Genomic DNA, 18725 nt, shown 5'->3' with positions numbered 1-18725 from the left:
TGACCTAGGACATACACCTCAAATTTCAATTCTTTTTTTATTGACTAGGGATGAAGGCATTTCCTCCTTTCTCCAAATCTCCTCCTCAAAACAAAGCGGGAGGATATAAGGTCTGGTGTTTAAGTCAGGGTACCTTGTATCAAATCTCAAACCTGCTTTTTAAAAAATGTAAAAGGACGTGATTTCCTCCTTCTGAATGTTATATCTACATTATTTATGAGGAGGACAGAAAAATCAACATGATTGATAAGTCCACCTTACCAGGGAAGGACCTTGGGGATGTTTTGTGGAGCAGAGTTGGGTGGCGTTGAGAGGCAGTCCTTCAGGGAGGTCGGGGTGCTGGGTGGGGTCTTTAGTCTCTGACTGAATGCCTTCTCATCCTGCAGATGATAAACAACAATTTGATCTGTCATCTGTTGTATTTTTTTAGTATTATATCCACCACTCCATGTAACATTCCTTTAATTATCTAACATGATCATACAATGGCAAATGGATAAGTTAAGTATTACTTTGTATAATATTTTTAGAATGGTCCCACAGTAGGCAGCAAATATTACTAGCAGTAGTAGTACTTGGGCTCTGGACAGAGACGGAATAAATCCCTCCCAAAATAACTGCATGTGATTGCTGTGGTGATCAAACATTAACCTCGGCTCTGTCATGAAAGACAGGTGACTGCATGTCTCGGGGACTGCCCACCCCCACGTAGCTGCCCTCTGAGTCGGACGTGAGCAGCTCCTGCAGGGACTCTGTTGAGTTAGCCCTGCCTGACTTTACCAGGCACGGGGAGACCACTGAGAGAAGAGATAAGAGAGCGTGTTAGTGAAATTAGTACATATCACCTAACAAAAACAAGCTGACACTTTTGAAAGGAGCTGATGTTTAAGTAGACCTGCAGCTGGGGGGCTCTGAATGATATCAGACAGAGTGTAGCCTCCTGAGCTGTCAGAGCGTCGCCTTGGTTTCTTTTTAGCCTTCATCTTGGCCTTCTTTAACAGGATTTCCCTGGAGGGAATAATGGAGTACAATCATTAGCAGATATCTATTTGGGGCTCCACATTTAAGATGTTTAAAAGGGGATTGCCAGGACTTGCAGACAGCCTGGTTAGCTTCCGATTCCCTGAAAGGACCAGTGTGTAGGATTTAAGGAGATTTATTGGCAGAAATGGAATGTAATATTTATAACTATGTTTTCTTTAGTGTATAATCACTTGATAATAAGAATCATTGTGTTTTCGTTAGCTTAGAATGAGCCCTTCATATCTTCATAGGGAGCGGATCGTCTTTATAGAGTCCGCCATGTTTCTACAATAGCGGACAAACGAAACACTGGCTCTATAGAGAGCCATTCACGTTTTTACACCACCTGAAGGCCACCCGACACGCTCGGGAAGGGAGAGGTGAACAGAGGGGGATTCAGTTGGTTGCAGTCTGTAACCTCACCACTAGATGCCACTAAATCCTACACACTGCTCCTTTAACTTTAAGTCTATAGTCACAACTGAATGCTTTTTCTGGTCTGTATCCACGTGAAACAAGCAATCATCACAAAAATACAAAACCCCGCACCAAATCAGAAAAAAAAACACAATAAGAGTCCATATGGAGATACTGAGCATTTCGGTTTGTGTACCTGCAGGAGTGATCCAGTTCTGCTTCTGGTTTGGGGCTGAACGCTGAGTCCAAATCCTCATCCTCATACACACTGAGGTCTGGGGCGCCAGGATACGGAGTGATAACCCTCCTCTGCATGGCTGGGATCTGAAATGAACACAAAAAGATCATCAGAACCTGACCCTGCACAAATTTACATCATGATATGAGGACCAAGACTGACTTAGACTCGGTTCAATCAACTGTGCAAATGGAAATAAAAGTTAAAATACTGAAATATTCGACATACCACATGTTGCATTGTCAATGACACAGAAAAAAATAGTAAGCATTAAGGTACCAGAAGTTGCTGCATTCAGCTGCCAGTTACACAAGAAACAAAATCACAGTTACATTAGTTTTTCCTCACCTTTTTGCAAGACAAAAAGTGTCTTGTGACTACATTTACATTCTACTGAAGCAACTACTGTTTGTGAGATGGATTTCTTAAAGTCGGAGCAAAATGATGAGTATAGACCCCGCTCTGTAAACTGTAATGGTACGTGTCCACAGCCTCAGTCCTTTCCACGCTTCCCATTCATTGTCTATGTAAGCAGCCGTGGAATGTATTCTGGTAGCGTGGCGGCGCGATTCAAGAAACGGACCGTCACGTCGCTTGTTCCTAATTTGCACAAAGTTGAGGTCTAGGCTACTTTATGCAAATCGGGGGAGTCTGGTGCGACTTGTCGCCTCTGGAAACTCCCGAGGAACTTTTAAACAAAGCGTTGATACAAAATAAAAACAGATTCAGCAACTACAGGGCTTATATGTCGCATAAAATGTTTTCAGAAACACCTTTCGGTGAACTAATTTTGTGATATAAAGTGAAGAAAGTTTCCAAACGAGCCGCCATGTTGTTTCCAGTTTGAAAGCTGGGAGCAGCAGCCCACGAGGGAAAGTGTTTGTCCAATCAGGTGCCTTGTGTCTAGTGGTTGCCCAGGCGATCCCTCCCTGGACACGTACCATAAGACTGAGACCAAAATCTGATGGCTACTACTGCTATGTTAGATACTGTTCTTTGACTTCCAAGAGGCTGTTTCACAGCATTGCATTTAATTGCGATTTCATCTTTTAAAAAAAAATCAAAGCAAAAAGACAAACAATAAGCAATAAACATTGAAGTAATGCAAAGGCTGATGCAGATTGGGATGTTTGTAGGGGTGGAGGCGAGGTGACTCACCATCCTCCTGTAGGCTGCCGAAAGCTCCACAAGCACTTCATCACTAAGAATATCCAGCGCTCTGAGGGCAACACAAAAAACGAGGGGGCAGACAGACAGACACGCACATAGAGATGAGAAAAGATATTTTTAGCTCTCTCCTGTTGGGGCAAGTATTTGTCCCACTGTATATCAGAATATCCACAACTGTAATGACTACATAGAGATATTCCTATATGTATACTTTAGAAGTTATAAAAACACATTGTAGTACTGTATTAAATTGTTCTACAAAAAAAATAAATTAACATGCTGAAATGCTCTGAACCAATTCATAAAAGTTCAGTTTAGGTTATTTCTTGTGGTTCTCACTTTGACTCCAGCAGCGCGGCCATGTTGAGCACAATGAACTGGAGACAGGAGAGTTTAAGCTGCTCTGCGTTGTACATGGTGGAAAACTCCAGCAGCTCTGCTCCGTTTTTCAGAGTCACTGAGAAGAGCAAAGCAGGCAGCTTCATTCAGGGTTCAACAGGAAATCATTTCCGTAACTTCCATTGTGTAAAATTGTGCTGCATTAACATCATACGCAATTTGTGGTCACTACCCTTAAAATGAAAAAAATCCGACATAAAAGAGGCTGAGCTCTGAGCCAATCGTGTTGTTTAGTTAAAAGTAAAAAGTTGAGATTTAAGAGAATAACTGATCAGATATCTCAAGAAACTGAAAAACATAAAGGAGCCTGCAGCAGCCTGTGAATAACCCCCAGAATGCATGTTCACTAAACTATTTTTTGCAACCTTAACATCCATCAAATTGTAATTTTCATGACATGAATGCAGCATTATTTCAAGATAAAAGAAAACCGCTTGAGGGCAGAGTAAATGACGCTGTCTAAAAGGATAGCGGAAAAGACGAACACAGCATACAGTTCTCAGTGATGACGACCTCGCACATCTCCTTCAGTCGTGTGATTAGCAGCTGGTCGGCCACAACCAACACGTTGCAAACAAACTCCACATTCAAAGACTCTGTTGAGCAAAGAAAGATAACAATAAATCCTGTTAATACCGTTCATGCAAATTTGGCAAAACGTTTTGATTTGTGCTGTAAGTCAACATAAAATTTGAGAAGCTACCTTTAATGGTGGGAGACTCATCCGTGTAAATGTACTCGAGAATGACCTGCAGAATCTCTGAGCTGGTGGGCATCTCCAGTGCAGTGCAGGATGTGGCCTGAGGGGCGCAAGACAACATTATTATCAGTACCAGTATGGTTACGTCCACCTAATCGATTGCAAGCATTTAGACTAGAATAGGCTCGATTTCCAGTTTTGCCGGTTCAGTCCAGTGTACGAGCTTAAACCAGTTTGATTTTATGCAAACTTCAATCTGGCAAATTAAAAAGTAGCCTACATCAGCAATCAACCTCTAGCGACGGCGTCATGGCGCTAAATCCAACTTGTATTGAATTAATAATGTAACCGGCTCTTCAGGTTCGCCTAACTGGGTTTTATAAGAAAAGAATAAACACACACGGAGCATCCAGTTGAACATCAGCCAAAACGCTGGATTATTTCTCCTTATTTCTCCGGCGATCCCGAGGGACACAATTAACTGGGACTAACATAAAATATGTTACAGTAATAAGCAATATGATAGCATGATTAACATAATATTATGTTTGTTTATGAACGGACTAACGGAGCCATGAAGTAGATCAAATTTCAGTACAGGTCGGAGTGGGGGTCGGGGGAAGATGCGCACGGCGCACGTTATGTTAGTTTCCTAAAACGTTCATGTGTTTTTCTAGGGTAAAGAGACGAGACATGGCAGAGTTGGTCTCAAAGAAAACTGAAACTGCGCTAACATGGCATCATTTTGGATTTGAAGCTGACAAATGAGGTGAGTCGAAAAACAAGATGAGGCCACGTTAACACTGCAGGAGTCGCTACACTCTCATTCTCTTTCAGGAGCGGATGCTGAGTCAAGTGCAACATCTAATGGTCAAATTCGGTATACTTGTCCGGTGTTTGGGTTAATATCAAACCGGTTTGAAAATGTTTACACTGGCCCAGCCCTAATTTAGACCAGTGAAACACTGATTAATGAATAAAGCTGAAAACACACTGCCGCCTCAGCGTAACAGCGCGTCATATGATGCGCGTCAGGAGCCGCCCCTAGGTCCAATAGGAAGCATTGCGCTGCAGCGCGTCCAGAGTATTTTTACACTTTTATTACTACTTTTACTAAAGAAAAAGATCTGAGTAACATCAGCCATTTCTTCCACCTTAGCTTTTAATCACGTGTGGACGCCCACTACTACTTTAACTTGATTTTTCACCTGAAGAGCCGATCTCCAGTGCTATGGCTCGCCAGGCAATATCTTTTTTTGCCATTGTGGGTCGTACAGCTCGGGATATTTCTCAACCTCAACAACTAGTCTCTCCTCATCCATTCATCGACACACACGAGAGACAGCTACAGCAAGAGGTGATTGAGGAGATCGGATGTCAAGCTTCCACGGGAGCAGAGAAGAAGAGCTAGGATCTAGCAAGCAGGGAGCAAGTCGAATATAAAATATATTTTTTATCAGGTGGCGGGGCTGGAAATAGGACAGTGGCGTGAAGCGAAGCGCCAGCGCGCGCCTAGCCACCACTGACGTGGGGGGGATGTGCATAGAAAATAATAGTGGCAGTGTTTTGACGCGCACTGTTAGGCGACGGTGTGTTCTGGCTTTAAGGCTGTAAGACATAAAAACAGCATACCTCAATCCAGGGGTTTCCAAGCATACTATTGAAGTATTCTGCAGAAAAGACGGATACAAAAGTAAAAATATTTGTGACTTTCTGTAACTCCGAAACTCCAATGGCCATCAAATTTAATGTGCACTTTTATTTAAAGGGGCCAAATATATTTTTACTATTTTTTTTTTATTAGGGACATGAGGCACATGTGCTGATGTCTGACATACACATTTGTGCTAAATAACAACCGTGCATTTTCCATCAGTATGAATGAATGAGAATGTCTGTGTATTTGATTCATTGATGACGGGCTGACCTTACCTAGTCTCGCACAGAGGACACTTTTGTGACATGGAAACTCTTTCCCGTCTTCAGATTTCAGAGTAACATCACAAAGATAGGAGCTGTACAGACACAAAAAAGACAGATATATATATATCAGAAAATCTACATTTTCATGACAAACTCATTATTTGCCATCTAATCTAAAGCTCCAGCTGTTATTTACATAATATTCACTCATAGACGCACCACTTTTTCTGGTAGAATTTGGGTTTGTTGCCAGTTTTCTTGTTTATAACATTGATCTTTCCACTTTCATATTTGACTCCGTCCAGTCTGTCGAGGAATAAAGAAAGCATGATTAATAACAACACATCTGATTTTGCCTTGGGGTTTAGAGCACACTTTCGGTCTCTCACCGTGCAGATAGGCCTCCCAGGCCCAGCTTTTTGGCAACACCCTGTAAGGTTTTCACAGGGTTGGCCCCTCCCTCGTTGGCCCCGGCCTTGTCACCTTTGCCTCCCTTCCCCTTCTTGCCAGGCTTGGCGCACTTGCTCTTGGCCTTGTCACCATCTCCTTTGGTTGCAGGAGGAAGGGAGCGGTACACCTCGAGGGCTGAACGACCTCTCAGGCGCAAGTCCTGCAGGCTGCTGATAAGCCTGTCCTGCTCGAAGTCCTGGCCAACACAGACAGTGGAACATGGTCTTCATGAAATAACCACAGGTCAGTCAGAAGCTCTGCTCTTCAAGGCTAATGCAAATATTTTGTATAGACTCAAGCAATAGTTTATATTTAGGGCAGTCAAAGTTAACATTATTACGCGTTAACGCAAATTCATTTTAACGCCACTAATTTCTTTAACGCATTACAGCAATTTGCCATTTTTAAGGTTATAGCAAGCTTTCGAATTTTAAAGCTAGAGTGAAGATACTGTTATCACATGAAACTTAAAAACCTAAAGAATCCATTGGTACCAACCATGTCATACTGGCTTGTCACGAAGGAGGCTAAATAACGCTCCAAACTTACTCTACATTTTGGCAAGGAAAAACTGGCATGGCCATTTTCAAAGGAGTTACTTGACCTCTGACCTAATAAATATAGACATACATTTGCATAAAGCAGCATATTTGTCCACTTAAATCTCCTTTTTAGGTACATTTTAAAACAGATAAAAAATGTGCGATTAATCGCGATTAACTATGGAAGATCATGTGATTAAATAATCGATTGACAGCGCTTTATTTATATATATATATATATATATATATTGAAGTCTTGTATATCTGGATTCCGTTACTGAGAGTTTAAATGAATAACACTTTCTTTTTTCTATTCCCCTCACCTGGTTTTGTCCCATCAAGGCCCCTGAGACTCTGGGCCGGGCCCCGTGCACCAGCAGTTCACAGGAGTCCGTGTAGATGAAGTGCAGGACGTATTCCAGCATGTCTGCCGGGATCTTCTCCAAAATGATCAAATCGCAGCCCACGGCATCTTCGCTCTTTCTCACTTCTCCGTCGAGCTCCTCATCGACCCCGCAGCTCTCGGACATGAACTGCTTCCGGAAGAACTCGGACCTCATGGACAGGATGTACTTGTGGGCGGGGAAGGTGCGATCGCCGGCCTGAAGGGTCACATCGTGGATGCTGTCCATTTCGTCCGCCTCATCCAGAAGGCTCCGGAAGTGTTGGGAGAAGGAGGACGGAGAAATGCTGGGAATCTCATACAAGCTGGATTAAAGACACAGGACGGGCGTCATTGTACAATAATTACTCACATGATTAAAAAAAATTAACATTTAGAACACGCACATCAAGAACCCAAACACAATACGTTTAATCTGTGACAACTGACTGGAAGAAGCTTTTATGCTGCAACACTGGCTCCATTAAAGCAGTGTATATTATCAGCAGGGAAGAGATCTAAAAATAAAGACAATTAGACGCAACCCGATAAGATTAATAGTCCACTATTTTTGCGTCATGCCCAACCGGCTAAATGTGCCAACATAACATTCTGTGGTAACTCATTATCGAGTCCCCGGGGAGATAATGCTTTTGAAGTCTTTTTTTTCTTCCCATCACCCGTTAAATGCTGATGACCCGTAGGATAGGAGGATGTTTTATATCTCATAAATATTCTTTGTTGCTCTTTAGCCATTTACTATTTAGCCATTTAAACTTTCTTAATGTTTTACCGACATACAGTATAGTTAGCAGAAAAGAAAAGTAAAAACATTCTTAAAGTGGCATTAGACAACTTTTCCCCCCTAGTGTTTCAAAGTGGTATTATTGTTGTCGCAAAGACAACCGGATCGCTTTCCATTTTCCTCAGAGCCAAGCAACTACCAACAACACAAGACCAGTGTTGCCAACTGTGTTGGTGACTTAGCGACTTTTCAGTCCCTCTTAGCGACTTTTTCGAAAAGGCAACGAGCAGCAAATTTAGCGATTTATTTAGACCATCAGGGAAAAAGCAAGAAACACCCGGTATACACAGAATGTAGTTAAGCTTCTGTTTTTGAATCCTCTGAACAGATAGGCTTTATGAACACAAGTACCCAATTGAGTGCAGCATTTTCTGTGCTTCAAGGGAGGCATCCTACCTTGTTTTGGGGTCGGACTGTAGCACTCCAAAATTTCGGCCTTTAGAGTCCATGGTGACGCTGACAGCTCTGTGGACATACGGGAGTTTCTCCAAGCGGATTCGCTCATACACTGTCACAGCATCTGAATGGCCACAAACCTCCACGCTGCCCTCTAAGATAACAAGAAACATGTAAAATCAGAATCGAAATCAACATACTCTTTTAAACCTATTTTAAGAAACTGTATTGATACACGGACGTCAAGTATCGATCTTTTATTATATAAACTATTAACCTCTTAACGATCCGACGGCGGGCCTGGCTGCTATTCTGTCTTTTAGAGGTTGTAGCGAGCTCAGTCTTAAAGCTGGAGTGAAGATACTGGTACCATGACATGTTAGCTTGTCGGGAAGAGCGCTTAATAAACCTCCAAAGTTAGGCTAAAATTTGGTGAGGAACACCTGGCATGGTCATTTTCAAAGGGGTCCCTTGACCTCTGACCTTAAGGTATGTGAATGAAAACTCTGAGATGAGAACAGAGTGAAAACTGTATCTTATTAGATAAAACAGATGTTGATAAACTGCATAATTTGCAGCTGAAAAAAGGTAATAAATTGCAATATATTTAATTGCAACACTTATTATCGAAAAATGTTTAAAATCGCAGTGACTTAAGTATTGTGATAATATCGTATTGTGGGGCCTCTGGTGATTCCCGGCTCTACTTTTAATGTTGTTTTTCCTCTCTATTCTTATCCTTGGACACTTGTGCTGCCGTTTTATCTCTAATAAGCTTGAGTATGTTTAGTCAATACAAGTCCAATGAAAACTATTTAAAAAGTTTGAGACAATTGCATAACATTGGCCAACTTTATGATTCAATCTACCATGTTCCTAAATGCCTCACCTTTCTTCTCCCCGTACTTTTTATATTCTCCAGCCCACACGCCACTGAAGCCCTCCCCCTCCTGAGTCACAAACATCATGCCGTTCTTGCTGAGGGCGATGTCCGACATGAAAACCTGCCGCCCATACGCCCACCGGCACTGTCTCACTGAGCTGCAGGAGGACCGCCAGCAAAACACCTGACAGAGGGAGGGAAATGGAGGAGAATTTAAGGAAAGTTACACTGACAAGTCTTAGTCACCATTTTCCATCTATAGGACCCTGTATAGGCTAGCCTGCTTTGGGATTGTATAACAGTCTACAATGCACCATATAGGTTAGATAACAATAGGGGAAGTACAAATAAGAATGTCATACATTCTGCTTCAGTTTCTAAATGTTAGCACGGCCAGAGAAGTGAGATTTAAGTACAGTTTTATTATCTCATAATTGATTTAGGCCAAATTATTAAGTAAAGCTTCTCTCCACCATGTGCCTAAATAACAGTTTAGTGCACTTACCCTCCCAGCTTCATCTAATGCTAAGATGGCCACCTTTTCCCCTCCTCCCTCGTTCAGGATCTGTGGAACCACACGGTGGTCCAGATTACCACCGCTGACCAGAACCTTCCTGATGTTCAGCTGCCTGAGAGAGACCAATCAAAATCAATAATTAGAAAAAAAGAACACCAAGTGTCACATTCAAAGCATTAGTATAATATACTTTTTCAATGAATTTGTCCACCAACAGATCAAGATCTACATATCTTGGTGGAAGACGCTCATTTGAACATCTTGAACATCTGCATTCAAGTAAATCCAACGTTGTGTTACTGCCTTTTAAACAAACAGGCATGCACTTAGCCCCACTTTCCAACTAACAGATATTTGCAGCACTACACTATGCAAACCAAAGAAAAAGATAACATAACAGTTTCCAGTTTAGTGGGTGATTTACTATCAGTTGCCATTCAAATTAGGTCTGATTAGAATACCGGAGGTGATGCAGAACAGCCTCTGGTGGCTCGAAAAGGCTGCACATTATCAATCAATTTATGAGCATGGAAGAATATAGAGAGTAAAACCTTTTATTCTTTACAGAGATTACATCTTTTTACATTTGCCTGACAAATACCTGCACCCTTGGGCTCTGTCTGACATCACAAGATGCAGGTTTTTGTTAGTTACAAATGAATACTGTACTTTAATGAGAAATGTGCCCACTACTTCTGCAATGGGATGCTGGATATCGGAGACAACCTGCTTTCAAAAACTCTATTATGGACATTCTTGCTGATACATGCAGCCGTTTCCCACCCCAATAATATTCCCTAAGATTTGTTTGTCTGCTGCAAACTGTTGTCTCTTGCATGTTTGCTTGTCTGGCTGCTGCTGTGTTGCTTTGCCTGTTTGTCCTACTGCTTGTATATGCTACTCTTGATCTGTTGTTGTATTTCCTGATGCTGTTTGTCTGCTACTGCCCGATGCTTGTGTACTAGTCTGCATATTTTTATGTTGTACTTGCTGTTAAATGTAAAGCTTGCTGTGATTGTTTGTCTTTACTACTTGCTACTCTTGTTTTGTTGTTGTATTGCCTGATAGCCTACTGTTTGTCTGGTACTGTCTGTTGATTGTGAGCCTGTCTGCATTTTTCTTTCATGTAATGCTTGTTGTGATATGAAATGTTTGTCATGTATGCCAGTGCTGTCTTTTTAACTTGTGATATTTCTATTTATCCCCTACCCCCTCCCCTGAAGAGGCTTTGTCTTTTGCCAGGCCGCCATTGTGTATTACAAGTTTGTTCTTAATTGACTTGCCTGGTTAAATAAAGGTTATATAAAGGTTAAATAAAAACAAAAATCAATGCAGTATGTGTTTTGTAATTTGGTGGGTGAGACAAGCTTCAGATTGTGGTATTATGCACCAGTTTGTTCCATTTATTGCTCCGATTACACTTGGAAAATGAAATAAACTAAACTGAGGTCATGCTGATTTTGTGTGCTGTAGCAGAGTGACTGTCATGAGTCTTTTAATAAAAGGCGATTGAGTCTTGATTATTTTTGCAGTGTAACAACGAGTGGTTTAAGTTCTACTGTCCCATTCACCTTGAAGCCATTTTTTTGCACTGGTAGTCTGCCAATAGGTAGACGTCGCCCTTCTCAGTCACGACTACTGTTGCTCCATCACTAGCTGCTGCCATCGCTATGGTGACATCCTTGTGGTGCAGGGCTGATACCTGCCGGGGGGCTGTCACACACTTCTCTCCATTAGGATCCAGCAAGTAACCTGGACATCAACACACAATGGAGTACAAAATATACTGTTACAAATAAATACACATTTGTACCATTCTACCAATACAACGCAATCATTAGTCATGCTTGCATGCTAAAAAAATATTAGCTTTTTCTTTATTTTTTACTCTGGCATGGTTGGTGTGCCACAGGGTGAGGGTCTCACCGTTATCTGCTCCAATTTAACACCATAACTGTTCAGTCACATTCAGTATCTGAGAAGCAGTGCCATTAACACTGGCTTTAGCTGAAATTTCAGTGAGACTTACCCAGCTGGCCTCCATTGAGTCCCATTGTGTAGACAGCCTCCCTGGTCCACAGCACGGTGTGGAACCTTCCTGCTGCAACTCCAATCACTGTCCTGCCTTTCAGCATCTTGGAGAACACCTACAAACACAGCATATCACAGGGACATTGAAACTATAGTACAAACAGAATTGAAGATCTTCTAGATAAGATAATTATCAAAGTATTGGTTGTATAAAATACTAAATCAATCTCAAAAAAAGAAACTTGCATAACTTAAAACAAAGAGCAGATTGAAGAAGTCCTCGCACATTGTCATTTCATTCACAAACAACCAAAATCTCATTTGGCACATAAACAATGCTAACTACATGCACCGCAAAATGTCATCGGCCCCTTTCCGTTACCCTCCCTGCTGCCTCTCACCTGTTTTGGGACATGAGCTGAGGCAGGAGGAGGAGCCAGACCGAGCTGGTGGAAGGTGTTGAGGCCAAAAGTGTAAACGTAGCCTTCTTCTGTCAGCACCACGGTGTGGTCTTTAGCTGCCGCCACCTGGGAGCAGTGGTGGGACATCAGAGCCTCCACCATCCGAGGAACCTGTGGAGAGGAGCGAGAAGGAGAAAATAAAAATAAAAACGGTGTACAGAAACGTTAGCTCAATGATCAGCATTCAATGGTATCTATTTGGGTTTGACCAATAGAAAGGTATTGAATATTATAGAGTTTCCTCTACATTTACTCATAACAGTATCCCATGCCTGAATTTTTAGCACCCAGGCAATTCCCTGTGTATAAAATTGCCTTATTTATAAATATATGCAGTCATTCTGTCACTCCAATGGCACCGTCACAGCAGGAGCCCTGTGACTTTCTGCTCTGCTCAATTCATTTGCTGCGAGAGCTTATGTAAAAGGACAAGTCTGGTGACTATATTTTCTTATTGTCAACAAATCCCATAAAAAGGACCAAAAACAACAATGAATTGATCTTGCTAATAACTCTGTGTATCCAATGCCTGATATAGCTTATTCCTCTGTGCCGTTAGAGCTCCACTGTTGGATTGGATTCTTTAATTTTTTTCCCTGTTAAAATATTTTTTCCTCATCCATTGAGAGGCTCATACTGTAAAGGACAGAGGGTGTCGTACCCTGTACAGACTGTAAAGCCCCCTGAGGCACTTGCCTTACTCTCATCACCTATAGACCTACAAAAAGAAGCTCATTTACATTCAGACAGTATGTTCCTCTATTCAATTTCTCAATTTGACTTCATTTCCTGCAGCAGCGACTTGCATGTTAAAGAGGACCTATTATGCTTATTTTCAGGCGCATACTTGTATTTTGGGTTTCTACTAGAACATGTTTACATGCTTTAATGTTCAATGTTTATTTTTCTCATACCGGCTGTGCGGCAGCACCTCTATTCACCCTCTGTCTGAAAAGAAAAGACAGGACTTTAAGCGAGGCGTTTCAGGCAGTTCAGGAGCGGTATTTCTGTGGGGGCGAGTAACTCCCTTTAACGTGGAGTTTGTAGCTTTGCAGACCTTTTACATGCACAAAAAAACTATATAACACACTAAAGGAAAGGTAAAAAGCACAAACGCATAATAGGTCCTCCTTAAAATATATGGCCAATCTTGCCACACCAAAATAATGCCCTTATAACAAGTCTCACCAGATAAGTCTGTTCATCTCCATGGCCAAGTCGTCCTCCCAGCCCATGTCCACAGGTGAACACCTGGCCTTTCTGAGACAGGAACACAGAGTGGAACTTACACAGGACCACCTACAGGGAGAAGAGAACATTAAACATGAACATAATTGCCATTTTTCAGATTTTTATTTTTATTAGTATTTTAAGTATTTTAAAGAAAAAAAAACAGAGTCTGAAGTTTGTGCTGATTAAGGCTCTTGTCATTATAATTTGGACCTCATAGCAGAGGCTGCGATGCATCTCTTTCCATGTCCCTCGGCCAAGCCCTCTTGTAGTGATAGTAAAACACTATGCCAATAAAGGCTGGGGCACAAGTGGAAAAGCAAACATCATTACTAATACATTGCAACCCTCAAGCTTTCAATAGGGCGCAGGGATGTTACCCAAAGTATCACATTGATGTGGACATTCGCACACATGCATACACACCAGTGTAGTTCATTTAATTAAAAACATGTCATTGTGGAATTAATATTTAACCTCTGGCACCTGTCGGGTTGGGCTAGGAAGACAAAGACTATACGCAGTGCCACTGGGTCATTGTGTGGTCATGAAATCAGATCCATCTGTCCCCCACTAGGCTTTATGAAATTACTCCGCATGACAAGTCCTGCATGTCAGAAAAAAAACCCTCAAACATGGGTTTTCCTCTGTAAACACCAATAATACAGGGACTTAAAGCCCAGATTAATCATTTCTTAATAAGTATTCAAACTACATACATCTTAAGAGTTGATTACAATGACAACATGTCTAACACAGTCATTACTTAATCCACTGTAACTAGCATCTGGTGTGTACGCTACGCACACCACTGGGGGTAGTTGCACTGGTTCCAGTAGCTATATTAATCACACTAAGAGCATCCACATGACAAATGCATGAAACAGTAGCCAGGCTGGCACAGTCTCACAGCGTGGTTTAACCATGCACAAACCGGCTTTAACAAAGTCACAAATGAAGACTAAACATGAGAAGACAAAGCTGATCAGTCCACACCGACACACCAACTATGCCCTCTGTTTGACTCAGTCAAACAACATTACTTATAGATTCTTTTTTTCCCCTGATACTCCTGATAATGTGCCAAGGCTGTATAACCACTAACTTTGTTCATTTATGAAACGTACAATTTAAATCTCTCTAGCAAAGCCAATATTTATACATCTGTGGTTTCACCTTGATAAAGTGGAGGAAACATTTTTTTTTTTTTACAAATGCTGATTTACCCTGAAGAGAAGATTGTGTAATACAGGCCTATGGGGAGGGAGTGTTTTGCTGGTTTACCCAGGTGGTGATCCTTATCTGGAGTACCCATGTGCATTGGCTTTTTTTTTTTTATGCAACACATGTTGGCACAGAGTTGAAGCATGAGGTCATTACTGGTGTGATACATGCGAGTGAAGTTTTCAGGGTAGGGAAGCCCCAATGCTGTAGGAAAACATATTACTCCCTGGAGAGCTGTTAGCCTACCTGCTTGATGTAAACCCCAGTCCTGGCAAACACATCCACAAGCTCAGGGTGCTGTCGGCTCTCCTGATTACCATGCCCGAGACTGAAATTAGTATTGTTTCCCCATGTGTATACTTCAGTTGGGTCTATAATGAGGAAGAAAACAAAATTACAAGCACGGCCACAACAACCTTGATTTAACCACTGGTCTTTTCTGCCAATAAAACAGGCAATGCATATTTGTATAGCACATTTCAACAACAAGGCAATTCAAACTGCTTTACATAAGACGTAAAAAAACATTAAGAAAAGAAACAAAGCAATATAGAAAGACACATTCAAATAGAATTTAAAAAGGGTCAAATAAAATAGAAGATAAACATAAGCTAAAAGTGGGATCTACATCCTTTTCTATATAATGTGAAAAGTACAAATCATAAAGGCTAGAATAGCATGTGATGTAGTAGCACAGGGAGAGGTAAATCCCATGCATGTACAAGTGTGAAATACATCATTACACAGATGAGTCACCATGACGCTAATAAGCTTGGTGGCTCAGACTCAGAGTCAATAGTTTCTTTTCTAATATCATATTGATGTATGACAACAATGTAAATGAAAAAATGTTCTTTGTAATGTGGCGTATGATGACCCTGATGAAGGCCACAAGCCCAGACGTGTTGGTCTCACTATAAAGTTCTTCTTTATACTACAAGTGTTGCTGGAGTTTCAACTCTTCCCACTTTTTCCCTCCTCCATGCACCTAGGAAGTAGATGAAGTTGCACCAGATATCCAAACTGAACTTAAAGAGGACCTACAGTATTATGCTTATTTTCAGGTTCATACTTGTATTTCAGGTTTCTATTAGAATATGTTTACATGCTTTAATGTTAAAAGAACGCTTTATTTTTCTCATACCGGCTGTGCAGTACCGTTTTTCACCCTCTGTCTGGAACACTCTGTTTGAGCTCCTGCAACCGCAGCCCAAACACACTACCCCCATTCAAAATTAATGGGAAAACTTGCGTTTTCACCGCACCGCCAGATATGGTGTGAATGCAGCCTAACTCCCTTTGGCGTGGACTCTGGGCTTTGTAACTTTGCAGACCTTTTACATGCACAAAAACTATATAACACACTAAAGAAAAGGGAAAATGCACAAAAGCATAAAAGGTCCTCCTTAAGTGCAGAAGTCATCAGCTCTCCTTACCGGTGTTTTTGAACACAACATGTGTTGGTCGGTCCTTCATAGTAAGGTCCAGGACAGAGAGACCCTCCTTATCCTGGGTGGAGAGAAGTGCTCCATGCTGAAACAATGTCAAGAAACAAAAATGTATTCAAAGTTAAGTCAAAATCTTTAAAATAATCAAGGAATAATCTTATTTTTTCCTTTTATTGCACCACAGGTTACTTTCTATATTGTTGCATTATTTGACTAATTTGGTAAATGGGACCAATTAAATGGGAACACCCTGAACAACTCGATACACATGTTTGGTGATTCATGTTAAATACATACCTTGACCAGCGATATGAGACAGTGGATATGTCCGTAGAAAGCACTGCGATGCAGAGCGGTCCAGCTGGACTCCTTATCCTTCACTGACAGGTCAGCATTCTTACTCTCCAGCAGCCACTCTAGTAGGGTCTTCTTTCCCAGTGAGGATGCCAGGTGCAGGGCTGTGCGACCAAAAGCATCCCGCAAGGTGGCCGCATTGTGGCAGTGTGAGGTCAAAAAGGCCCGCAGCTGCCCCTCAGAGCCACCCGTTAGTGCCGCTACCACCTCGTCTGCATGCCGCTGTGAGCGGCATTTGGGGGTGCAGTCCGGCAGTGCCAGACTCATCCTGACCTCCGCCAAATCTTCACAATGAACGCTCCTCTCTTTTGTGTTACAAAGTCCCTCTGACAGCCCAACAATCGCAAAACAATACCCTCAAAAACAATATAATGCAATGTAAAAAATCAAAAACAGTCACTAAGTGTGTACTGTAACAAGAGCTGCCCTCCAAGAAGAAAAAGTACAAAAAAATGTGTGTCAACAAAAGGTCGAGATGGTTTGGAGTGCTAGAATTGTGCTTGTGTTGAGGTTCCACTGCACCCTAGCGACCCCAAAGCCTTTCTGCGACTTGTTTCAGTCCACCATTTCAACCAAGAGTTGAACACAAACTAAGGTGCTTTTAGCATACGACGATGGCATCAAGAATTCAATAAATACAAAACCTCTTGTGCTTTTTTATAAAAAATTGTACATTTGCAAAAATAGTTTTTCCTCTAAATACTCTTAATAATTTACAAAAGGCAAAAATTTCTACAACCCTCTGACCTTCTCGTCCAGCAGTCCAACCATCAAACTTGAGGGGAAAGGCCTCCTTTCCCCCCAAAACTCTCACTGTCCTTTTCAAAACTCCATAATTGTAGAGTGAACCTGAGGAGGAAAATGTGAGAGTCATCAGTGAAAAACAATGGCTTATATTCAAACTCTGTGTACTTGCAAAATGCAAGTACAGCTATGCGTGCAGGATGCAGAAGTGAGATGAGATCCAAAACTGCAAGTGCAAAGGTCAGAGCAAGCCTGGCCTGATTACAGACTTGCAGAGCACAGATCAGCTGAGTTGACTGGTTTGATAGATAACTATTTGACAGCGCTGTGCAAATAAGGTTAAGGCAACTTTAAACTTTGCATATAGCTTTGCATTTGTTACACTTAATGCACACATGATGTTTATGTGAAGAGAGTGCATCAGCGTTCACAAGGGGAGTCCTTCATGTTGACTAAACAGCAGCATTATGTAACAGGAGAAGTTAGCTGAATACCATCAGCTTGCTAATGTTGGCTGCACCCCATTGAACCCCCCATTTGGGTTCTGCGTGATATAACTGCGGGTGTTGAAGCCAGTGTGAACCCATTTCTTTATTATAACAAGATAAACCATCATATGTCCCACATGTGTGACTAACCTGCTAGGAGGCTGTGCAGAAGCACTGACAGCTAGCTAGCTAGCCAGCTAGCTACTTCACCCCAGTAGCTCGTAGTGCTCCAGCTGGATAACGTTACACGTCAAGCTACATCATAATGTGCTATGTAGTTTCAATTCTGACCGCTAACTAGACACCAGCCTCGGGCAAAAGCAACTATAGATATGTATAACGTTAGGTATAACAAGTGTTGTTAGCTAGCGTTAGCTAGCATGGAGGGATCAGAGCTAGCCGTCAGCGGGCTGGTTGCTGGTTGCTGGTTGCTGGTTGCTAAGGGAGATTAACGTCGTATCATTTCTTACCTTCCGTTAGTTAAAGAGAAAAGAGGACATGAAGAAAGTTGCATCAACGACGTACATCCACTGTGTCATAACTGATGATAGGAGACGCTGGCAGCTTGTTTCACTGGTGCAGATGTTCACAGGACTGGACAACTGAAACCCCGCAGGTTAGGTAAAAAAAAGACCTTTGGTAATATGGAGACTTGTGATTGGCCAGGGCGTGAATATCCCAGTGTCCTATTGGTTGATTTTGGGGGAGCGTTTGTAGCAGCTCAGAGTGTGCTGTTGCTGTATCTATGATGTCACAGGAAATTTAATTTTAGGGTTTACATTATAAATATGATAACATTATTAAAACACATTAAAAAACAACATGATAAATTAACTTAGTTATATAAAATGCTATATACCTTGTACATTAATGTTAAATGATACAAGAAGACAACACTTC

At 41.6% G+C, this 18725-nt stretch overlaps 1 protein-coding gene across 1 annotated transcript in view; it reads right to left on the bottom strand.

Annotated features, from left to right (window-relative positions):
• ibtk (inhibitor of Bruton agammaglobulinemia tyrosine kinase) overlaps positions 1 to 18485 on the bottom strand; it is a 30006-nt gene extending 11521 nt beyond the window's left edge. The window contains exons 1-24 of the mRNA XM_037784005.1: positions 18296 to 18485; positions 16537 to 17442; positions 16228 to 16324; positions 15038 to 15162; positions 13526 to 13636; positions 12278 to 12448; positions 11875 to 11992; positions 11417 to 11597; positions 9834 to 9957; positions 9335 to 9512; positions 8446 to 8599; positions 7186 to 7570; positions 6260 to 6516; positions 6090 to 6176; positions 5880 to 5962; positions 5580 to 5617; positions 3951 to 4047; positions 3742 to 3843; positions 3188 to 3305; positions 2837 to 2897; positions 1637 to 1764; positions 896 to 1008; positions 652 to 797; positions 262 to 380 (exon numbers count right to left, since the gene is read on the bottom strand). Of these exons, the coding sequence (XP_037639933.1) occupies positions 262 to 380; positions 652 to 797; positions 896 to 1008; positions 1637 to 1764; positions 2837 to 2897; positions 3188 to 3305; positions 3742 to 3843; positions 3951 to 4047; positions 5580 to 5617; positions 5880 to 5962; positions 6090 to 6176; positions 6260 to 6516; positions 7186 to 7570; positions 8446 to 8599; positions 9335 to 9512; positions 9834 to 9957; positions 11417 to 11597; positions 11875 to 11992; positions 12278 to 12448; positions 13526 to 13636; positions 15038 to 15162; positions 16228 to 16324; positions 16537 to 16860 (3317 nt within the window). The 5' untranslated portion in view covers positions 16861 to 17442; positions 18296 to 18485. The remainder of the gene's footprint in view (positions 1 to 261; positions 381 to 651; positions 798 to 895; positions 1009 to 1636; positions 1765 to 2836; positions 2898 to 3187; positions 3306 to 3741; positions 3844 to 3950; positions 4048 to 5579; positions 5618 to 5879; positions 5963 to 6089; positions 6177 to 6259; positions 6517 to 7185; positions 7571 to 8445; positions 8600 to 9334; positions 9513 to 9833; positions 9958 to 11416; positions 11598 to 11874; positions 11993 to 12277; positions 12449 to 13525; positions 13637 to 15037; positions 15163 to 16227; positions 16325 to 16536; positions 17443 to 18295) is intronic.
• Between the last annotated feature and the right edge of the window lie 240 nt (positions 18486 to 18725).

This window comes from Sebastes umbrosus, chromosome 11 (genome assembly GCF_015220745.1).
Source record: "Sebastes umbrosus isolate fSebUmb1 chromosome 11, fSebUmb1.pri, whole genome shotgun sequence".
Taxonomy (NCBI): Eukaryota; Metazoa; Chordata; class Actinopteri; order Perciformes; family Sebastidae; genus Sebastes; species Sebastes umbrosus.
The sequence above is the reverse complement of the archived record's forward strand: the minus strand, read 5'-3'. Positions and strand labels throughout refer to the sequence as shown.